General features: G+C 41.3%; 1 protein-coding gene across 2 annotated transcripts in view; it reads right to left on the bottom strand.

The window, feature by feature from the left end:
* PCED1B (PC-esterase domain containing 1B) overlaps positions 1 to 4,354 on the bottom strand; it is a 70,207-nt gene extending 65,853 nt beyond the window's left edge. Inside the window, exon 1 of one of the 2 annotated variants that reach the window (XR_006743027.1) lies at positions 4,093 to 4,354. Coding sequence is in view for 1 of the 2 variants with exons in the window: in XM_036458594.2 (XP_036314487.1) it covers positions 4,093 to 4,125 (33 nt within the window). In the remaining variant the exon portion in view is untranslated. The remainder of the gene's footprint in view (positions 1 to 4,092) is intronic. The other variant, XM_036458594.2, reaches the window with a different exon arrangement.
* Positions 4,355 to 19,093: the final 14,739 nt, after the last annotated feature.

The raw sequence follows: 19,093 nt of genomic DNA, 5'->3' as shown, positions 1-19,093 counted from the left end.
TCTCTAAAATTCACCCGATTACCACATTTATAAGAGCATTGCTTTGCCAAATGGAAGGCCAGTAGCTCTCAGATAGTCTATTTATGTTTGGTTTTACCAGTTAATTGATTTAGCTATTTATTAATTGCAACACATTTTCCTTTCCTCAATCCAAGTTAGCATAAACTATGCAAGTGAAAAACCCTTCATCCTAAACCATAAATATTTTAGGAGCATCATCTCTCTCCTAATCAGAGTCTGGCCAAGAATCTTCCCTTCCCTTTCATATTCATGATCTGCATTTTTAAAATTTCTCTTTAACATGCCTTATGTTTTTCTTCTCACCTTGTCATATTTGAGAGCACTATCCAAAACACTGTCAGTTTTTAAAATATGGTATTTCCCCAAAAAAAAGCATGCTTGTCTGTGGCATTAGAAATTAAGTCTAACAGTGGTAGCATTACTTTTTTGCTAAAACCAAAATGCTAACTCTTCATGCATTTGCATGGTAGGATTATGGATGCAATCATTTTCTTTATTTTCAAAGGTATCTGTAACTCAGTCATAGTACATGTATAAAAAAATAAGCTCCCAAATTTTAAATAATTTCAATTGCTAAATTCCTGCAATGAAGTTGCTTTGTCCAGTTGTGTTTGCTGCACGCTGCTTTTCCTTCCTCACTTCCTTAGATAAAACCTCCCTGAGTGCCTCTCCATGCTAGACACAGGGGTTGGCACCCAGAACCTCAGGCTGTGTGAGGCAGGGTCTGTGAGTTTAGGAGCTCAGTCAGTGAGGGAAAATTGCAGAAGCAGATGATGATAATTCAATGTTGGAAATCACTTCTATTTCTGAAAAGGGATTTTTAAAATTTTACTGAAAATGGCACTGTGAATGTGGCTTCTGGCCAAACTTTTTTTCAGATGGATATTTGCTTTGTAAATATAATGACTGACCCAAATTGCATCATTTATTTTTAAAAAATCTATTGTGCATCACTATTAAATTCTTCTGGTAAAATACCAGCTTTAAAAATATTTTTCCAAATTATATACAAAGATGTTACTGGTTACTTCCTTGTTGCCTTCCTTCCTCCTTTGGGGCACTTCTTTCCTTATCCTAGCTAATAAAGAGAGAATATGCTAATTGATCCTCATGCCGTCGCAAAGATGGTGGCACCCACAGCCATTAAGGAGGAAATATGCTAAGTGACTACTGCCACACCCTCAAAAATGGCGGCGCCCAGTCCCCTCAGCCCTGCTAGGGCAACAGGTGTGCTGCAGGCTGAGCCCGCTCCCAGGCGGGTCCAGCCACTCCTTGTGCCTGTCTCCAGAGTCCCCCAGTCCCCTCAGTCCCCAGCCACCCAGGGCTGGCCCAAGGCACAGGCAAGCCTGGGATGGCGGCTGCCCAGCTGTCCAGGGCTGCCTGAGGCTTAGGTAACCAGGGCTGGCTGAGGCTTGCACTGCCAGCAGTGGCAGCAGCAGAGGTGCGATGGGGGCATTGACTTCCCCTGATCAGGTCACCTCCCACCCCTGAGGGCTCCTGAGCTGTGAGAGGGAGCAGGCCAGGCTGAGGTATCCCTCCTCCAGTGCATAAATTTTTATGCACTGGGCCTCTAGTTATATTTATTGTTGAGTCTCTAAAATACATTTAAATGAATGAAGGAGAACTATAGAAATCACTTTCACTACTGATGTTTACCAGTTTAATTAAGCTATGACTGTAAATCTTTGAATCATATGTCAGCATTCTATTTTCTTAGTCATGATTTTTAAGAGTTGCATAACTATGGACTCAGTCATCTTATATATTGGTGTCAGACAAAAGGCTGTGTTTGTTTTTCACGTAGAGACTTATTCTTGGTGATGCAAGCTATGGAGTAGTTTTAAAATACATGACAATGCACTGACTGGTTTGGCTCAGTTGATAGAGCATCGGCCTGCGGACTGAAAGGTCCCAGGTTTGATTCCGGTCAAGGGCATGTACTTTGGTTGCGGAGTGTGCAGAAGGCAGCTAATGGATGTTTCTCTCTCATCAATGTTTCTGACTATCTATCCTTCTCCCTTCCTCTCTGTAAAAAAATCAATAAAAGCCCTGACAGGTTTGGCTCAGTGGATAGAGCATTGGCCTGCAGACTCAAGGGTCCCAGGCTCGATTCTGGTCAAGGGAATGTCCTTGGTTGCGGGCACATCCCCAGTAGAGGGTGTGCAGGAGGCAGCTGATCGATGTTTCTCTCTCATCGATGTTTCTAGCTCTCTATCCCTCTCCCTTCCTCTCTTTAAAAAAATCAATAAAATATATTTAAAAAAAACAAAATAAGCACATGACAAAATAGCTAAGCATAGAGAAATGTCTCTTTGCCGCTGCTTGAGTAAACCCTGTGATGATGCCAGGATCCAATCTACCCCTGGCTTCTCTTTTCAGTCCGGGAAGTCACTCTCCACCTAACTGCTCCTTGACAGAGATTGCAGGATCATCTGTGACTCCTCCCTTCCCTTCCTCCACCAGGAGCGAGTCCATTGCCGCCTCCTCGCTCTCTCTGCCTAGTCCACTTCTCTTCCTGCTGCCGCTACTTCTGCGCAGATGTGAAGTCCCGCTGTGGCTTCCTAGTTCATCTTCCCACGTATGTTCTTTCCTTCCTCCACTCCATGCTCTAACCCGCAGTCCTGGCTCTTTCTCAGATGCAGATCATCTAATTTCACTTCCCTTTCTCGGGGGGAATTTAACTTGTTAAATCATATCAAAATCCTCCAGAAAATACCAAACCTTCTGCCTTTTCCTAATTGGGCATATTAGCCAAACACATAGCATCACCCCCAGTGAGGCCAAAAGATCCCAAATAGATAAGGCACCCAGTTCCCTCGGATCACATTAATAAATAACAAACACTTACCGAGTACGCTGTCCTGAGCACTTTAAGTGTATTAACACTTTTTACAACATCAACACTAATAATGATTGCTATCTTTTACTGGGAGCCTACTTTATGTTCCTGGCATCTTATGGCCGTTGGTTGTTACCTTTTAAACCACCCTGCAGGGTAGGAGTTACTGTCTCCATGAGGATATGAAACGAGGGAAAGGGGTTCCAGAGGGTCAGGTTTGGCCCTAGGCCTGTCAGCTACGAAGTAGCTAGAGCTAGATCCAGCCCACCCACGTAGGTCAGCCTGCCCCTGCTCTCTGCCCAACCCCAACCCCGGGCACCACACCGCCGCCTCCTGCACAGGTGCCACTTCCGTGCCGACAGTGGTGCCACTTCCGTGGCGACAGTGGTGCCACAGAGAACGGTGATGTAAACGGAAGTGGAAACACTAGCAAAGCCGAGCAGGCTGTTTTGTTGCTGGGTGGAGGGCCGCAAAGGCTGGCACCGAGATGAAAGCACCAAGCCCATCACCGAACCTGTCACTGTTCTGGTTTCAGGCATGTGTCTGGTGACATCAGACCCGTGAATCCTTGGCATTTGGTGGAGTCACGGAATCGAGACCCTGAGGAAATTTCTCAGACCTCATTTACTTAGTATTTTATTCTGATTGCTGACACTCCTCAGAGAAAAACACACCCAACAGCAAAATGCGAGATATTATTCCGAGAGCTGTGTTAGCTCACAGTCTGAAGGAGAAGCTGTCTTTCACAGAGCTTGATTAACCACAGACTTACATTTCAGGAGGAAGTAGGCAAAGAAAAAAATCTGCAAACCTTATGTAGTTTGTTAAAGAAAACTAGAGAAAGAGCTTAGTATGTCTTCAAGTGAAAAAAAACAACACTAAAAAACCAGAATGCTTTGTTTGAATAAATTCTCTCAGTGGATGTCTTAAGAATAGGGGACCCAGCTTGGCCGGTGTGGCTCAGTGGTTGAGTGTCAACCCAGGTCTCCGATTCGATTCCCCGTCAGGGCACATGCCTGAGCTGCAGGCTCAATCTCTGGTGGGAGGTGTGCAGGTGGCAGCCGATCCATGCTGCTTTCTCATCAATGTTTCTGTCTTTCATCTCCCTTCCTCTCTCTTAAAAAAAAAAAAAAATCAATAAAAACTTAAAATGAATAGGGGACCCAGCTCACAAGCCCGATGTAGGTTCTTTACCTTGCGGTTGTGTCTGATGAGGAAGAATGCATACTTACGTGTTTATGCAACGATGATTCCTTTATTGTCATGTCCCTTCATGGCTTAGTCCAAAGGAGGAAGGGAGGGAGTTCAGAGGAAATGCCCACTGTCACCCACGCTAAGAGGAGGAAGAGGCGGTTGGTAGCTCCTCTTGGCCCCTTGTCGATCGGCCGGGTCATTCTTGTCCTATCGGGATAGAGACAGCACTTCCGTCAGCAGGCAGGGGCGGGGTGGCGCGGGGGCGGCCTCAGCCAGCTGGAGGGCATGCCCCTGTGGCCTCAGGCTGCTCTTAGAGGTGGCTCAGGGCTTCCTCTTTCAGGAGCTAATTACATACAGGCTGCCAGCTCCCCACTTCACCTCAACCAACCCAACAGGCTCATTCAAACCAACACTGCTATGACACCGTGGTTTATTTTACATATTTGAGCAAAGACTTAAAACTACTTTAGCCCCCACTCTGTCACCTTCAGGCCAAAAGCCTTTGATGTCTTGGTGCTTTGACCCGGGGGTACCACCTAGGACCCCATTAGGGTTTTCCCTGAAGGCCTCAGCTGGAGACCACCAGGTAACCATCTGCACCTTCTCAGAATGAGATCTTTGGTCAGCATGTGCTAACATCCCATGCAAAACTCCTTCCAGCATTTTACTCCATTGTAATGAAGTTGGCTCCAGCTCCAGCTTTTCTAGGTGAGTCTGTAAAAGTCCTTCGCCATTCAGACACTCATCTACTGATGGTGTGCACCAACACAAGCTAAGCCAGTCACCTGGGGGTGTTTGCCTCTGGGGGTGTACAGTGGAGGGTGGAGATAGAGCAGCATCCACGACCACACTGAGATCTATTTCCTCCCTTTGCATTCCAACATATGGTCCTTAAAAAATGCTAAGTTTTTAAAAGTAAATTCATGTAAAGAGAGAGTGCAGAAAATGGAAATGAACTTTTGCCTTGTCTACCGAGGAGAGAGGAGATAGAGCAGAACAACCTAGGCCTCATGCCAACTATTGACAATATTAATATTTTTTGAGTATGGCTTTGTTTCTTTTTCTTTATTCTTCCTCCTCTCCCTTTCCTTATTTTTCATTAAAAACAAAAATAACTATTCTAACTGGTTTGGCTCAGTGGATAGAGCCTCGGCCTGGGGACTGAAGGGTCCCAGATTTGATTCCAGTCAAGGGCATGTACCTTGGTTGCAGGCACATTCCCAATAGGTGGTGTGCAGAAGGCAGCTGATCAATGTTTCTAACTCTCTATCGCTCTCCCTTCCTCTCTGTTAAAAAATCAATAAAATATATTTAAAATAAAATAAAAATAACTAGTGGCTAAATTAGTTGATGATTATAGCATAATCTACACATACTCTCAATTAGAAGGAAGATGAAATGATTAGGGACAAAACTAGCTAGTATATTCAGATTCTTTTATCCAAAAGAAAAAAAAAGAAAAAAAAGTCACTGAATATATAGCATTTATTGCTAAATTAGAAGGAAATGTTTTGGCCTATCTCTAAAAATCAACTTATTTGCAGACAATGAGGCAGGCAAATGAGGAACACGAATTGGAGCCACCAAAACCTTTACTTTGTAGCTATATGGCCTGCTTCTCTTGTGTAGACAGCAGTGGGCAACGGGACTGGGGTCAAATCCCAGAGCGTAATCCACATTCTAAGAACACCTGGATGCCTGAGACAAAGACCTGGCATTGCGCCACTCCAATGGCTCTAGGCTAGGGGCTAGGTAATAAATATAAGAAAAAATGAGCAGGGTCTGTGCTTTGTTATGTGTACTCACTTTGTATGTTAAACATGTAGAAGTGGTCTTTGTTTACTCCAAGAATTATATTGTATATTTTTTCTTGAACTTCTTAATGCTTTTATTATATCTCTTGTTTTGTCATTTATCCTAGGAAGAGAGAAATGCCTCTCTGCCACAAGGAAAAGAACACACAGGTAAAAATATGGAGTAAAGGAAAATTAATACTTAGCCGCAGTGTTGGAGCCAAAGGGAATAGAGGGGATTGTGGCGAACTGGAGATCATGTGCCATTTAAGTGAGCAGCAGCCATTCTGCTCTAGAAAATTGCTTCATGAGGAAATTTGGCTTCAATATTCCCATTTCTCAGAAAGAAAAAGCTGTATACATCGATTTTCATGAGCTATATCCTGTTTTTAAAACATTGGCTTAAAAAAACACTATATTGGTAAAACCAAACATCTTTTGCAGTTACTTTTTGTTGTTGTTGTTTTGTTTTGTTTTTAAAATATATTTTATTGATTTTTTTTTTTTTTTTTTTTTTTTTTACAGAGAAAGGGATAGAGAGTTAGAAACATCGATGAGAGAGGAACATCTATCAGTTGCTTCCTGCACACCACCTACAGGGGATGTGCCCACAACCAATGTACATACCCTTGACCGGAATTGAACCTGGGACCTTTCAGTCCATAAGCCGGCACTCTATCCATTAAGCCAAACCAGTCAGGGCTGTTGTTTTGTTTTTTAACTTCTGTCTAAACAGTGAGGGTGTCAAATTCAAGCAGACATCAGGGAATCAGAGACCACACAGAAGCTGGTCCCAATGTGGCAGTGGGAGAAGACAGGTAAGGAGAAGGCACAGCAGGGCCAGGGATAGAGAATTCCGAACTACTCCTGCCACAGAAACACTTCCCCTTCTAGCTGTGCCAGAAGCCAGTTTCCCAGGCAACGTCCAGTCTGGCACAGCCTGAAAACCTGTGCTCCTGCAAATCAGCATCATTTCTTGATAGGCAAATGTTGGCACAATTTCTCGTACTCTTACAAACCCGAGAATGGAAGCTGAGATGTTCCTATTGAGTAGCAAATTTAACCCTTCTGTTAAGTACAGAGTTCTTAATGAATTATCATTTCTTTGTAGCTCATTGAAATCAGGTTCTCAAAGCCTCAATGTTTTATTTATTTTTATTTATTTTATTTTATTTTTAAATATATTTTATTGATTTTTTACAGAGAAGAAGGGAGAGAGAGAGAGAGCTAGAAACATCGATGAGAGAGAAACATCGATCAGCTGCCTCTTGCACACCCCCTACTGGAGATGTGCCCGCAACCAAGGCACATGCCCTTCACCGGAATCGAACCCGGGACCTTTCAGTCCGCAGACCGACGCTCTACCACTGAGCCAAACCAGTTTCGGCAAAGCCTCAATGTTTTATAAGTATCTTTTGGTTGTTGCTTTTATTTTATGGTGCTTACATTAAACACAGATAATTGGATATTTGTGACACCAATCCTATATAATAAAAGGGTAATATGCAAATTGACCCTAACAGTGGAACAACCAGGAATGACGTATCACTAGTGGATGTGCACTGACCACCAGGGGGCAGACACTCGACGCAGGAGCTGCCCCCCTGGTGGTCAGTGCGCTCCCTCAGGGGGAGCGACACTCAGCCACAGGCTGGGCTGAGGGCTGCAGTGGTGGCGGAAGCCTCTCCCATCTCCTCAGCAGCACTAAGGATGTCCAACTGACAGCTTAGCAGTTGGACATCCCCTGAGGGCTGCCAGCGGGATGTCTGACTGCCAGCTTAGGCTCGATCCCCTGGGGAGGGGGTCTAAGCCAGCAGGTGGACATCCCTGAGGGGTCCCGGATTGCAAGAGGGCACAGACCAGGCTGAGGGACCCCTCCATTCTCCCTATCCTGAGTGCACAAATTTTCATGCACTGGGCCTTTAGTATACTGATATTATCTGATGGCTTTTAATAATTTATAATTGGCAGAGCTCAATGGCCTGTTTTCAGACAGATGCTCAGATTTACTCAAAGATGTACTTAAAAAATATTTGTTTCCTTTATTAAGGAATAATAGTAATAATAATAAGATACTGTTAGGGCAGTATTAATAATCATACTATTTAGAACTTTTGAAAGACTTCCAAATAACTCCAAATTTCCATTTTGTTTTTAAGAACATAGGGGATATAGAATTTAAATTGAACAACTGCGCCTTTTAAGCTGCATCTCACGTGCCCTTGTTATATGTCATTATTTTTTCCACTAACTCTCTAACAAGCGGAACTAAGATGGATTACAGTTACTGTTCTGATATATCAGGGGAAAGCTATAGGCACATGGTATGGGAAAGGCATTTGGCAACGCCTACATTATCTATAATAATGAAAGCATAATATGCTAATTAGACTGGACATCCTTCCTTCCAGAAAGTGTTTCCCAAACTTTTGACATATGTGTACCCCTTCTATAATTTTCGTAATGCTGAGTATCCCTCGTACTCATGAGAATGTAGAATTAGGTGCAGCTAAGCACGGTGCAGTGCATATCCCCACCAAACTCTTCCCGTACCCCTGTGGGTACGCGTGCCACACTTTGGGAAGCACTGCTTCCAGACAAAGCCACAGTGGGCAGGGGCTAAGGCAGAGGCGATAGAGGCCCCCGGTCTCAATGGTGGGCAGGGGCTGGGGCCAAGGCCCTTACACAAGTTTTGTGCATCGGGTCGCTAGTAGCCTTATAAATAAGATGGAGAAATATGTATGGGCTAGATGAGAGCACATTTCAGTGTACACCTGGTCTACATTCAATATCTGACATGTTATTCCACATTGGTATAGCAAATAGTTATCTTATATCTACAATGGACTAAGTACTTCTCTGTGCTCTACAAGTTAGGAGTGATATGCTTTTTATTTTTTCTGTAGAGGTCACAGAAGTGAATAGAGGAAGGGAGAGGGATAGGGAGTTAGAAATATCGATGAGAGAGAATCGTTGATCAGCTGCCTCCTGCACACCCCCCACTGGGGATATGCTCGCAACCAAGTTACATGCCCTTGACCAGAATCAAACCTGGGACCTTTCAGGCCACAGGCTGACGCTCTATCCACTGAGCCAAACTGGTTTTGGCATAAATAGAGGTTTTAAAGCGCATGCGCATGCACACGTGTACACACACACACACACACACACACACACACAGGGACACATTAACATACACTGAGTGGCCAGATTATTATAATCTCTGAACACATACTAATCTGACCATTCAGTGTGCGTTTGTGTGTGTATATGTGTGTGTGCGTGTGTGTATGTATGTATGTGTGTGTGTGTGTGTGTGTGTGTGTGTGTATAATTAGAGGCCCAGTGCATGAATTCGTGCATGGGTGGGGGTCCAGCCAGCCTGGCCAGGGGAAGGGGACATGGGCAGTTGACCAACCTGCCTGTTGGTTGAACTCCTGGTCAAGGGGACAATTTGCATATTAGCCTTTTATTATATAGGATATGCACTGAGTGGCCAGATTATTATGTGTTTAGAGATCATAATAATCTGGCCACTCAGTGTATATACATATATATGTATAAGTATAGAAGTGATTTTTAAAAAGATAACTGTAGCCTTGAGTGCAGAGTAGCTTTCATCACCAAGTGAATATTGGAGTTAAAAATAATTCTAAAATATCATAGGTTTAACATGTTATATCACTATATATAATATTATATAAAACACATATATTAATTAATAGACTGCTTTTTAGAGCAATCTTAGGTTTACAGAAAAATTAAGCAGAAAGTACAGAGAGTTCCCATATATATATATATATATATATATATATACACACACACACACACACACACACACACACACACACACACACCGTATTTTTCGGACCATAAGACGCACTTTTTTCCCCCCAGAAGTGGGGGAAAAAGTCCCTGCGTCTTATGGTCCAAATATAGCCTACACATATACTTTAAAAAAAAAAGTTTTTTTACTTGCCCGGCTCTGTGTGGTCTCTGTGTGCTTGCCCGGCTCTAAAATGGTTCTAAATGCTGCTGTTTACTTTACAGGGTTGATTACATGTGTTTATGACTGTGATGTTGGGTTTTAATGCACATAAAATATTTTAGGACACTATTTGTTTCAGAATCTTTTTTTCTTCATTTCCCTTCTCTAAAAACTGGTGCGTCTTATGGTCCGGTGCGTCTTATGGTCCAAAAAATACGGTACTACTCCCCTATTTCAAAGATTCCCCTATTATTAAATTTTGCATTAGTGTGGTACATTTGTTACAATTGATAAATAAATAAATATTGGTTGTTATTTTGACTAAACTCATTAGTTTACACTAGGGTTCATTCTGTGTTGTAAATTTTATGGGTTTGGGAAGATGTATGTTTGTATCCAGCATACTTCATGGTGTCATGTATCATCCTGGATCACTATATCACATATCCACCATTACAGTATCATACAGAATAGTTTTACTGCCCTAAAAACCTTACGTGCTGCACCTACCTACTCATCCTTCCCTCTGCCAGAAACCTTGGCAACCACTGATCTTTTCATTGTCTCTATAGTTTGCCTTTTCCAGAATGTCATATATCTAGTTGGAACCCTACAATATGTGACCTTTTCTGACTGGCTTCTTTCATTTAGCAACATGCACATGATGTTCATCCATATCTCTTCACAACTTGATAGCTCATGTTGTCCCTGAAGACTGTTCCATTGTGCAAATGTACCACAGTTTGTTTATGCGTTCAGCTACTGAAGGACATCTTTGTTGCTTCCACATTTTGGAGATGAAGATAGAGCATTCATATGCAGGTTTTTGTGTGATCACAATTTTCAGCTCATTCGGATAAATTCTAAGAAGCATGATTGCTGGATTGTATGGTAAGACTAAGTTTAGCTTTGAAAGAAACTGCCAAACTGTCTTCCAAAGTGGCTGTATCATTTTGCACTCCCAGCAGCAATGAATGCGAGTTTCTGTTGCTCCGCATCCTCCTCAGCATTTGGTGTTGTCATTGTTTTAGATTGTGGCCATTCTAATAGGTGTGTACTTCTTGTTTTAGTTTGTGATTCCCCGGTGACAGGATGTTGAGCATCTTATGCTTATTTTCCACCATTACCTTCTTTGGTAAGGCATTTGTTAAATTTTTTTGCTCAGTTGGGCTTGTTTTCTATTATTTGAGAGTTCTTTGTACATTTTGGACATAAGTTCTTAGTGTTTGTAAGTATTTTCTCTTAGTCTGTGGCCTGTCTTTTCATTCTTTTAACATAACCTTTTGCAGAAATCCCACTTGATACCAATCTTTCTTTCATGGATTGTACCTTTGGTGTTGAATCTAAAAATTCATTGCCAAACATAAGGCCACCTAATTTTTCTCCTATTTTATCTTATAAGAGTTTTATAGTTTTGCATTTTACATTTAGATCTGTGATCCATTTTGAGTTATTTTTTGTGAGAGGTGTAGATCTGGGTAGATTCCCTTTTCTCTCTCTCTCTCTCTCTCTCTCTCTCTCTCTCTCTCTCTCTCTCTCTCTCTCTCTCTTTTCTTTTTTCTTTTTTCCCCATATGGATGTTCAGTTGTTCCAGCACCATTTGTTGAAAAGCCTTTCCTTTCTCCATTAAATTGCTTTTGTTACCTGGTCAAAGATCAGTTGGTTCTATTTTGTGGGTCTATTTCTGGGCTCTTCATTTTGTGCCATTGATTGATTTATCTATTCTTTCACCAATACCACATCCTTATAACTTTATAATAAGAATTAAAGTCAGATAGTGTCAGCCTTCTGATTTGTTCTTCAGTATTATGTTGGCTAATCTGGGTCTTTTGCCTCTCCATGTAAATTTTAGAGTCAATTTGTCAATGGCCACAAAATAATTTGCTGGAATTTTTATCAGGATTGAGCTAAATCTGCAGCTCAAACTAGAAAGAACTGATATTTTGACAATATTGATCTTTCCATCAGTGATCATGGAATACCTCTCCATTTAGTTAGATATTTTTTATTTCCTACACCAAAGTTTTATAGTTTTCATGATAAAGATCTTGTACATATCTCTCAATTTATACTAAGTATTTCTTTTTGTTTTTGGTACTAATGTAAATGGTATTGTGTTTTAAATTTCAAAGTCCAATTGTTCATTGCTGGTATATGGGAAAGCGATTACTTTCATATATTAACTTGTATTTTGCAACTAATAAATACAACTAATTACTTATTAGTTCCAGGTTTTTTTTTTATTCTTTGGGATTTTCTACACAGATAATCATGTCTGTGAGCAAATAGTTTTATTTTTTTCGCCCCAATTTGTATACCTTTTAAAAATATTACTTCATGAATTAGAACTTGTAGTACAATCTATAATAATAAAAGTGTAATATGCTAATTAGACCAGATAGCCAAACGACCTTCCAGACATCATTCTGGACTAAGCCATGGTGGTGGGGGCCGAGACAGAGTGATTAGGGGTGACCAGGCAGGCAGGTGAGCACTTAGGGGCAATCAAGCAGGCAGGCAGAGGTGGTTAGGGGTGACCAGGCAGGTTGTCAGAGGGGTTAGGGGAGATCAGGCAGGCAGGCAGGCTAGCAGTTAGGAGTCAGCAGTCCCAGATTTCGAGAGGGATGTCTGACTGAGTTTAGGCCTGATCCCTGTGCCTAAACTCACAATCAGACACCCCCCAAGGCCCAATCCTGCACTGGGATAGGGCCTAAACTCACAATCAGACATCTCTTTCACAATCCAGGACCACTAGAGGGTGGAGGCCAAGCTGAGGGACATTCCCCCCTCCATGCACAAATTTCATGCACCAGGCCTCTAGGAATGAATAAAAGTGGTGAGAGGGGACCTACTTGCATTGTACCTAATCTGAGAAAAAGCATCTAGTTTCCATTAAGTATGATGTTTGGTGCAGGTATTCTGTAGAGACTCTTTTTTTTTTTTTTTTCAAATTATAAGAGAAAATTTATTTAGAAAGTTATAGAGGTAGTAGAGTGAGTCAGCTGGGCTGCTTAGGCTGAGGAAACAAGTTACAGAAGCAAAAGGACTCTTGAGCTTAGGCAAGGGAAAGGCAAGGATAATGTGTCTGGAAGGAAAAGAGGGGGAAGGAAAGGCGCAGTGCACTCCTGAGAAGTTCCCTTCAATTCCTAGTTTGCTGAGTGTTTTTTAAAAAATCTATCTTTATTGTTGAAAGGATTACAGATGTCCCCTTTTATTCCTCATTGACCTCTTCTAGCGGCCCCCTTCTCCCCATGCTCTAGGCCTTCACCACCCAATTGTCTCTGTCCATGGGTTATGCATATACGAATATAAGTTAATGTTTTTCCCCCAACTCCCACCACCACCTTCCCTCTGAGATTCGACAGTCTGTTCCATGCTTCTATGTCTTTGGATCTATTTTGTTCATCAGTTTATTGTGTTCCATAGAGTGAGATCATATGGTACTTGTCTTTCTTTGACTGGCTTATTTTGCTTGGCATAATACTCTACATGCTATCTCAAAGGGTAAGAAATCCTTTTTCACTGCTCCATAGTGTTCCATGGTATAATGTAACACTAGCTTTTTTATTCATTCATCTCCTGATGGCCACTTGGGCTGTTTCCAGATCTTAGCTATTGTAAATTATGCTGCTATAAACATAGGGGTATATACATTCTTTCTGATTGATATTTTAAGTTGCTTAGGATATATTCCTAGAAGTGGGGTCACTGGGTCAAATGGCAGTTCTGTTCTTAATTTTTTGAGGAAATGCCATATAGTTTTTGATAGTGGCTTCCCCTATCTGCATTCCCACCAGCAGTGTATTAGGGTTCCCTTTTCTCCACATCCTCACCAGCATTTTTCATTTGTTGAATTGATAGCCATTCTGATAGGTATGAGGGGATACCTCATTGTCATTTTAATTTGCACCTCTCTGATGATTAGTGACTTTGAATATCTTTTCATGTCTCTTGGTCATATGTATATCCACTTTGGAAAATTGTCTATTTAGGTCCTTTGCCCATTTTTAAATTGGATTATTTGTCTTCCTTTTAAGGTGTATGAGTTCTTTATATATTTTGGATATTAACCCCTTCTCAGATGTATCATTGGCAAATATGTTCTCCCATAAAGTGGGTTCCCTCTTCATTTGTTTATGAGAGACATTGTTCTGTAGTTTTCTTTTATATAATTTTTAAAATGTTTCTATTGGAGAGAAAGAGAGAGAGAAACATTGATGTGAGAGAGAAACAAGGACCAGTTGCCTCCCCCATCCACCCTGACTGGGGATGGAACCCAAAACTCAGGTATGTGATCTGACTGGGAATTGAACCCTTCAGTGCATGTATTGATGCTCAACTAACTAAGCCACACTGGCCAAAGCTGTAATTTTCCTTCCCTTAATATTGTCGTCTGATTTTGCTGTTAGTTAGAGGAAAGCTGGATTCACAGAATGAGTTTGGAAGTATTTCCTCAGCTTCTATTTCTGGAAGAGATTGTGGAGAACTGAAATAATTTCTTCCTTAAATATCTGGTACCATTCACCAATGAACCATCTTGGCCTGGCACTTTCTACTTTAAAAGATTATTAATTACTGATTCAATTTCTTTAACAGATATGTGCTTATTCCGATTGTCTATTTCTCCTTGGTATGCGTTTTTATAGATTGTGTCTTTCAAAGAAATAGTCCATTTTATCTAAGTTACCATATTTATGGTCATAGAGTTGTTCATAATATTGATTATTCTTATAATGTTTATGTGATCCATAGTGATGTCTTTCTTTCATTTCTAATATTAGTGATTTATGTCTTCTCTTTTTTATGAGTGTATCATTCTATTTTAAGATACAAGTTTGTTTCTTTTTTAATCTTCATCCAATGTTTAAGGGAGAGAGAGAGAGAGAGAGAGAGAGAGAGAGAGAGAGAGAGAGAGAGAGAGAGAGAGAGAGAAACATTAATGTGAGAAAAACATTGATTGGTTCCCTCCTGTATGAACTCTGACCAGGGATCAAACCCACAACCTAGGTATGTGCCCTGACTGGAAATGGAACCCACATCATTTTGGTGCACAAGATAATGCTCCAACCAACAGAGCCAGCCACCCGGCGGGGCCAATACACAAGTTTTATCACCAGAGCAGATATGTTTCCATTTATCCAGTTTTATTTCTTTTCTAAATGGCCAATTTATATATTTTGCTTGTGTTTCTATTTTGTCTAAGGCTTGTTACATATTAAATATGCTAACACTTTGCTCTATCATATATGCTGCAAATGTTTTATTCCAGCTTATTATTTTCCTTTTAATTTTGAGTACATTTTTTTCCCCATATATAAGTTTTGGATAGTCTTTTCGTATTTCTAAAATAGTTTCTCCTGCCGAGACTGATTTGGCTCAGTGGATAGAGTGTCGGCCTGTAGACTGAAAGGTCCCAGGTCCCGGTCAAGGGCATGTACCTTGGTTGCAGGCACATCCCCAGTAGGGGGTGTGCAAGAGGCAGCTGGTCGATGTTTCTCTCTCATCAGTGTTTCTAACTCTCTATCCCTCTCTCTTCCTCTCTGTAAAAAAATCAATAAAATATATATTAAAAAAATAAAATAAAATAGTTTCTCCCTTTGCTGTTATGCTAAATAATTCCTAACATTCACTGATTATTTACCATGTCAGGCGTTATATATAAAGTGATTTACATATATTACTGAAGTTAAATGTCAAACAATCCATGTGGTAGGTACTATTATCTCCATTTTATGTGTGAGAAAACTAAGGCACAAATCGGTGAGAATTTAGCTTCAGTAAAGCCAGGTACTTTAATGCCAGAAGCTTAGCCCCTAAACTCTACTATTAGCAATGCACTTCCACTTAAAGATGGATGATTTTTTTTATGAGTCTCATATTTTTTAAAAAGGAAGCTCATAAACACTATTTTGAAAATATTAAGATTTTTCTAATTTCAAAACATAGAGCCATATCCTTGCAAATTTCAAAGAATTTATTTATTTTGAAATTGGAATTGATATGTTATCTAGTTTGAGTGATCTTGTAGAAAATTAGACTAATAGGATATTGGAGGGTCTGGGAGAAAACTCAGCAATTTTTAAAAAAACCACAATTTTTACCAAAAGGGGGTAAAGCTAATGGTAAAAATAAAAAGGATAAGTGCCCTCAACATTATGTTCTTTTTTTAAAATTTAATATTTCTTTATTGATTTCAGAGAGGAAAGGAGAAGGAGAGAGAGAGAGAGAGAGAGAGAGAGAGAGAGAGAGAGAGAGAGAGAGAGAGAGAGAAAGACACAAACATCAGTGATGTGAGAGAATCATTGGTTGGCCGCCTCCTGCATGCCCCGTTCTGGGGATCAAGCCTGAAACCCAGGCATGTGCCCTTGGCTAGAATTGAACCTGGGACCCTTCAGTCCGCAGGCTGACGCTCTATCCACTGAGCCAAGCCAGCTAGGGCAACATGAAGTTTTAATAACAATTTGCACAGACAGGGAGAATTGAATAACTTCACCCCAAAGTGAATGGAAGTGGAGAATGCAAAAACTGGGAACAGACAACTCTGATGGACTCGGGTCTGATTTTCTCAGATCTTCCTGACTTGCCTCCACATTTGACATTAAACTGTGCTGGGACTGCTAGGAGCAATCTTCTTCCTTTTGATTCTCATTGTGACACGTTATAAGACCTACATCTTCCATAACATGATGGCCACCCCTCCTCTAGCTACTGTGGTGTATTTGCTACCTCTAAATAGGGAAGACAAGCAGAGAAGGCAGGAGGGTAGGTAGAAAGAAAAGGAACGAATTTGCAGCCATCAATTATTAGATAGTATTGAACTAAAACATAATGAAAATGGAAAGAGACTGTTTCATTGTCTCCCTTGAGACAGTCTAGCTCCAACTTTTAGAAATATTTCTAAAGACAAATTCCAAAAGACTAACACAGGCTTCTTTTTCTCTCACATAAGAACACTTTTTTTTTTTCCCATTCAGCAAAATATGTAATGTTAATAAATAATTCACAATATTCAAAATGAAGACAATAACTTACAACAGAGTTACCAAACAGAATAAATGGCCGGTGTCCTTTCTGTACAGAACAGTTTCATTTGCTATCTAACTTTGTCATGTCGTTCCTTTCCCTGCCTCATTAAAAACCCTGGCCACATACTGCTGCTTTCCCATCTAAGGAACATTCGGTCTTTAAGCAGCGCATGGAACTCCTACCAGCTGACCTTTATGCTTGGCAGGTCATCTGAGACTATTAACTAGAGTACTTTGTTCCACGGTTCCCAGAGGAGCCAGATGCCTTCATATTTGGAGAAGGGTCATCGTTGAAACAGTCTGAGCCGCCTGCCAAAAATGATGGGCATCTTTCGCTCGGAAGCAATTTCTCTTGTGTTTGCAAGAGGTCAATATCAAAGGGACGTTTATGGGCCTGCACTGGTTCCAGTGTTTGTAAGAAGACTCACCCCTGAGGCGAGGCGGGCAGTGGGAAGGCGGCTCAGGAGCATGGGAGGAAGTGATCGGAAGGGTGCAGGCAGCAAAGGCCACGCGGCCAGGGCTGCAGGGAGTCTAATACAATGTGACCAAGTAAGTGTCCCTACGGAGGCAGAGCTCAGCAAAAGGCACCAGAAGCATGAAGATTTACTCCATGTCCAGGTATGCAGGCAAGAAACCAGGAGGGCAGCTTGCTGAGGGCAAGAGCAAGGCCAAGGCTCCAGCCCTAGAGAAACTGAGCAATGAAATGGGTTAGAAGTGACTCAGGAAAACAAACGCCGTTATCAAAATTGGGTCCGAAATGGCAGACTCTGAAATAATCTGGCGAAATGCACTCAGTAAACTGGGTCAGAATCTTGGGGACTAGCCAGTTGCCTCATTTGACTTATAGGACCAGTGCAGTGTGTGAACCTCATCTGGAAATGTGTATCCCACAAGGTGAAAATACCACCCTAACTTCCCAGGGAACCGTGACGGGAGCTACTCAGGGCTGAGTGTGTGAAAGTACATCTTTGTCTCTAAGGGAAGAGATAGAAAATTTTTGCTGCTTATAAAGGCCTTTCATAGTTTTTACTATTTTTGTTTTGGAGGTCAGCCAGAATTCCCAATCTTTTACCTTATCTATTTATTTAGTAATCCAGATGAGTGAAGATGAGACTACCTGAATTAATGATGGTGATCGAGGGTATGGGGACAGGTGATGGACTGAACAATGACCGGGTTGGTGTGGGGTGGTAGGCAAGAAGCATGAGCAGGGAAATATTGCAGAGAATGGAACCCTGGTATTAAGATAAACTGAGACATATTAAAATTTTTAAGAGGTTATTTGAACAAAAAAATCCATTTGAATGGGGCAGTGTCAAACCAGAAGTAGTAAGGAGTACTCCACAAACAGGAGCCCCGGGAGAGACATTCATAGAAAACAAAGAAGCAAAGCAAGGACATGATCGATTGGCTTATAGCCCAGTTGGCTGTGTGTGATTGGTTGTCCTTAGCATTTTGATTTCACAACCTTGAGACGTTTATAGTCTTAGATTTTGGTTTCCGTGGGATGCCTTAGTATTAGAGCCACGTCAGTCTAATGGTCTTGTTTAGTTAATTTAACACTAGTTTCTAGATTGGCTTGGAAAACAAAGTGGACAGTGATGCCAGCATAGAGTAGGGACAGGCTAGCGCCTGACTTCAGTTTTTACTTCTTGTGTGAACTTTAAGCCAGTGACTTAACCTCTTTAAGCTTTTAGCTATAAAAGCAAGAAAAGTAAGAATGGTTCTATGTACAAAGTTGTGTAAGGACTAAGTGAGTTTATACCACTCACTTGGCACACAGAATGAGTGTCTACTAATTACCAAGCTCTGAATTCAAAGTGCTTCCCGTGAGCTAGGAGAGACATGCAAAGCATTTATGCACCACTGAGGCAGGCTAGTAAGAAGCTAGGAAATTCTTTGACACGTGGACCGGAGGAAACTGAGACTGACAGACACCCAAGTAATTAACAGCCAGGTAAGATGATAACAGCCAGGTAAGATGATAGAGATCTATCTTCCCTAACCCAGGACACCTAGGACCAAATGGTTTGCACTCTCCTCCCCCAACCAGAGAGTGAAGAGCTTCAATCACCCTGATCAGGGAAGTAGGTAATAGAGGCCCAGTTGGTGTCATTAATGCCAACCAAATCCCAGAACTGGATGAAGTTAGGGGAATAAATAACAACAATCAATTAGAGCTGGACAAATTCAAAATAAAAGTGAAGCTGACCAGAGAGTGATCCTAAACTCC

This window comes from Pipistrellus kuhlii, unplaced genomic scaffold (genome assembly GCF_014108245.1).
Source record: "Pipistrellus kuhlii isolate mPipKuh1 unplaced genomic scaffold, mPipKuh1.p scaffold_m20_p_3, whole genome shotgun sequence".
In the NCBI taxonomy this organism is placed as follows: domain Eukaryota; kingdom Metazoa; phylum Chordata; class Mammalia; order Chiroptera; family Vespertilionidae; genus Pipistrellus; species Pipistrellus kuhlii.
The sequence above is the reverse complement of the archived record's forward strand: the minus strand, read 5'-3'. Positions and strand labels throughout refer to the sequence as shown.